The 4,651-nt window shown below is 31.2% G+C and overlaps 2 protein-coding genes across 2 annotated transcripts in view; both read right to left on the reverse strand.

Annotated features, from left to right (window-relative positions):
* Positions 1 to 171: 171 nt before the first annotated feature.
* Positions 172 to 2,163, reverse strand: LOC103307901. Its single transcript, XM_008180352.2, has 2 exons — positions 1,817 to 2,163; positions 172 to 1,464 (listed from the first exon to the last, which is right to left on the reverse strand). The coding sequence occupies exons 1-2, from the start codon at positions 1,871 to 1,873 to the stop codon at positions 172 to 174; spliced, it is 1,350 nt and encodes a 449-aa protein (XP_008178574.1). The 5' UTR covers positions 1,874 to 2,163.
* Positions 2,164 to 3,244: 1,081 nt separating this feature from the next.
* The window catches only part of LOC103307900, a 9,364-nt gene continuing 7,957 nt past the window's right edge, over positions 3,245 to 4,651 (reverse strand). Inside the window, exon 5 of the mRNA XM_016800822.2 lies at positions 3,245 to 3,303. Coding sequence (XP_016656311.1) covers positions 3,245 to 3,303 — 59 coding nt within the window. The remainder of the gene's footprint in view (positions 3,304 to 4,651) is intronic.

The raw sequence follows: 4,651 nt of genomic DNA on the forward strand, positions 1-4,651 counted from the left end.
TTTTATTTACATTTATATTCACATGATTAATCAGAAAACAGTCTTTAAAAATTATACGTTATGCAAAAAAATAAATCTGAATAACATCCTTCGTCAAATATAAATAAAAAAAAAATTTACAGTTACTATATACACAATTAATCCAAATCAGAAAATGAATCATCGTCGTCGTCATCGCTCTGGCCCGATCGTCATAACTAAATCTTGTCGTTCAGCCATTAACTCGTCCACAATCATATCGATGTTCCAAAATTTGTCCTCTTCATTTTCAGTGTGGCTTATAAAATTTCTCCACATTTCTTCAGTGACTTTATTTACGCCTTCAATCAAGAGCTTTTGGACATCTTTAAGCTTGAAAGTCTTGTTATTCGATTTTACGTGGTTTTTGATTACCGACCAAGCCATTTCAATCGGATTGAGTTCGCAGTGGTATGGAGGTAATCGTAGCACTGTTTTATTGTGTTGTGAAACTAGTTCATCGATTTCGTATTTGTCGTACAATGGTTTTAGTTGTTTCACAATATCCAATAATTCTGGTATAATCATAGTGCTATCAATTACCTCCCCTTTGCTTTGAAGCCATTCAATAATGTTCGCTTTCTTCCAATTTGTTGTTGGACATTTCTCTAATTTTACCGAATGGTAAGGAGCGTTATCCATAACGATTACCGCGTTATCTTTTAATTTCGGCAAAACACATAGTAACCAATCACGGAAACTTTGCCCATTCATTTCGTCATGATAGTCACTAGTGTTCTTTTTCGACTCGAACGACAATAATCCTCCAGGAACGAATCCATCTTCAGAGCCAATATGAACGACTATTAATCGTTTCCCCTTACCACTCGGATTTACGGGACCAGTTGAAAGGCCCTGGGAAAACGCATGTTGACTAGATTGGACAGTTTTGTCGACCCACACTTTGGTATTGACGTCTCCAGCATTAACCCACGTTTCGTCCAGATAGTAAATTGGACGACCTTCCTCACGATATTTTTTGATATTTCGCAAATATCTCCTCCGCCAAAGAATAAGTTCATTGGAGTCTAAAAGCGCACTGTTTCGTCCTCTTTTGGTGTAAACGAAATCCATCGATTTTAAAAGTCGATGTAATGTCGCTCGGGAAAAAGATGGTAGACTTTCATCTTCGTTGACGACCGAAAGTATTTTGTCAAGCGTGGGTAACTCACGATTTATCCATAAATTGTGAATTTTTCTTCTTATGGCATATTTATCAAAATCATCCGTCTTCGAAATCACATTTTTATGGATCCGTTCTTTATTTGGTGAACTGACGGTTTTAGTTTCACGGTATTCTTTTAATGTATTGGATATGGTTTTTTCTCCAATCCCCAATTCTTTTGAAATGATTGTCCGGGCTTCACGTATTGTGATTTTTGGGTTCGCTTGGACTTTGCTTTTGTAATGGTTGACAATCATTTCCTTCTGCTGTGAAGAAACCCACTAAAAAGAAAAAAGAAAAAAAATGTGTTTAAGCATAGAATACTATTAGTTGAAAAATAAAAATGAGTAAAATCCTCGTAAGAAATTAATGCTTGTATTAATATAACGTATAAATGATGTTAAGCAATCAACTTTTAACATTAAATTATATAAATTACCATTAAAAGATAAAAAAAAAATTAAAAAAAAATGAAAATCAGAAAAAATATTTTGTTTTTGTAAATAATATTACGAGTGTAACGAAATATTATTTTACTTGCAAAATTGTACAGGATATTTTTTTAGTATCGAATTATTAATATATATATAAAGACTTTTTTTATATTATAATATTTCATAACAATTTTCTTACCTTTCCTCTCTTATTTTTCTTCGCTGGTGATGTAAAATCTGAAACTTCGTTGTCCATGGCGTAAATATACTTAAAAAAACTATACACGGCAAAAATACAAAAAATACAAATCAAAATACGATTAGGTTATAGTGATAGTGCAAACGACGTGCAGAGCGAGACGTAGTCAATCGCAGACAGCAATAAAATATTTTGTGTACGGTGTATACTGTATAACGGTTGTTTAATTGGTATGTGGACGACCGCGTAGATCACCTGGCGCGCAAACTGGAGGGGAGCAGATGCGCATACCGAACGAAAACCGGTCGGCCGCCCGGTGTATTCTACTTTGAGACAGAGTATACAGCTAAGATGTTTACACATCATTCGTGAGTACAAAGGCACTCATTCATTTTTTTATATAATTTTATCTCTATTATTAGGATTCGGGACTAATTACCTTTGCATGTTTTGTTTGTAGTGGTCGTAGATTATTCTAGGTAAGTTATAAATTTTTCTATGAAATGGTCAAGTTAAATACAAAATTTGAATTTTTTTTTATTTGTATGTAGGAACCAACTTACAATTGTATAAAATTGATACTAACTGATACAAAATCATATTTGTATAATATTCAAATTATTTCTTATGTTTGGGCTGCCCCAAAGACCCAGAGCATAGGGGTCCTGTATTTTGACTGACGTTAAAAGAATAAAATGTAGTTTTTTCTAAAATATAATATAAAAAGTAACTAAGTGAGAATATAAGTTAGTTTCTGAAATTTACCAAATTTCTAACTTAGTTAGTTGGAAGTTAGATTGGTGAAAATAGTAACTTAAGTTAGAGTAAAAGTTAAAAGTTATTATTTTTAGTTTTAATTAATATAAATGTAATAAACTGCATTTTCATATGTAGTTTATAACATAAATTAATTATCAAGTAGGTAGGTACCTAACTTGGTTTATAGGTGATGAATTAAAAATTATATTGGAGAACTGTCAACTTATAATTTGATTAAATGTTTCAAATAGGTATGTAATAACCTACATTTCTTGGAATATCAGTCATTAGAATATAGAAAAGTATAACGAAATAAGATATTGAAAAATTATATACGAGATGATGAAAAAAAAAACTATAAAAATCACTAGTTTTATTCCAGAAACAGACATAGATTGGTTTATTTGAATTTAGTTACAAGTTACAAAACTTATATTGGATACTAATTGGAACCCGATATATTTGGTTATGTTTGGCATTTGCGTCATATTTAGGCAATATTAAAAATTTGGTAAAAATTAAAAGCCATCATATAATATTGGGCTTTCTGAATACTTTGGGTGGGCCGGTCTACGGCCGGACACATCTTAGGGTGGGCCAGGCGAGCGATTGTAAACTCTCCCGATTTTAATGGCAAGTGAACTCTCCCGATGGTAAACTCTCCCGGGTTTAGTCCAACACTTCCTGACGGGAACATGTAAACTCTGCCGGGTCTTCTTCAGTACTACCTGATGGGAAGAATGGAAGATGTAAACTTTGAAATTCATATTTTTACAACATTTGATATTCGTGGGATTTCTCATGTAGCGATTTCCTTATTTTGTTGTAATTCAAAAACGAATAACTGTAGATACATGAAAATTTTACTGAATGTTTATATTAGCATTTCCTATACACCATACAATTTTGAAAATATTTTGACTCTTTTTGAGCTGTTTACGGACATAGTTAGTTTTAAAAATTTTTAGTTTTTTTTTCTATAAATATCAGTAAAATTTTATTTGAGGGTTAAAAAAGCGTGAAAATTTAATACAAGCCTCCTTATATAATGTTACAACAACAGTTGAAAAATATTAAAAATACATTGGCACATTTTTTTTTAATAAGCATTTATTGTTCGAATTTCAACAAAATTTATCAAATTAAAAATTTAATAATTATTTTGTAGTTAAAAATTTATAAAATATTCAACTTTTATTGCTAAGGACTGACAATTTAAAACAAGGTTCCACGTAAATAGGCTATATATAAATTACTTTTTCACAATAATATCATCAAATATAGGTACTTAGTAATATCATACGCTGTCTGACCGCCTTCGCTCAGAATCATTTTTCTCATATAATGATATTATACCATTGAATTCAAATTTAACATTATCTATTACAGTGACCTACTTGTAACCTACTGTACAGCAGAGTGACACCCACTTGCCCACATTTTTAGTTTTTAATTTTACTATTATAGATAGTAACGGTAACGGAACGTGGAACCATAGACTTCTTTTATTAAAATTTAGGTAATTATTATAGTGCCTACCTATGGGACACAAAAAACTGATGAACATACATAGTTTAAACTTTAAATAGGATATTATTTATTGATATAGGAATAATTATATGAACTGTTTTATGTGAAAAATAATTAAGAATAAATTTATTTGCCTTAATACATTGTTATTTTGTTTCATTTTAATTTTTCCCATAAATGTTTAATTGTGTACTTACCTATATTCCATTATTCACGACAGCCCCAATCTTATCTTATATTATGGGGCAAATGTTAAAACGCACATAATAACCATTCGAAAATATAACTAATATAAGGTACTGATTATTTGTTTACTCCCCCCCTTATTCTTCTAGTGGCCAAAAATAGTGTGGGGGAGCGCATGGTCTCTCTCCCCCCAGCGGGCGCCATTGATGGTAGTGTTTAAAATGTAGGTGGGTGGTCAGAATTAATATGTGCACTTCTAATAAAATTTGTCTCAATCCGCCACTGTTAGTAATACATTAATACAGCAGATTCATACATTTTTTTCTTTTATCGTTAAGGATTAATATTTGAAAAAAGGTT

Source organism: Acyrthosiphon pisum, chromosome A1 (assembly GCF_005508785.2).
Source record: "Acyrthosiphon pisum isolate AL4f chromosome A1, pea_aphid_22Mar2018_4r6ur, whole genome shotgun sequence".
NCBI classification, from domain to species: domain Eukaryota; kingdom Metazoa; phylum Arthropoda; class Insecta; order Hemiptera; family Aphididae; genus Acyrthosiphon; species Acyrthosiphon pisum.

What these genes read in the sequence shown, in the direction of transcription:
- LOC103307901 (XM_008180352.2), bottom strand. Translation starts at nt 1,873, where the DNA reads ATGGACAACGAAGTTTCAGATTTTACATCACCAGCGAAGAAAAATAAG. An exon ending in AGAAAAATAAGAGAGGAAAG is followed by an intron (nt 1,465 to 1,816) that starts GTAAGAAAATTG and finishes TTTTCTTTTTAG; the next exon opens with TGGGTTTCTTCACAGCAGAA.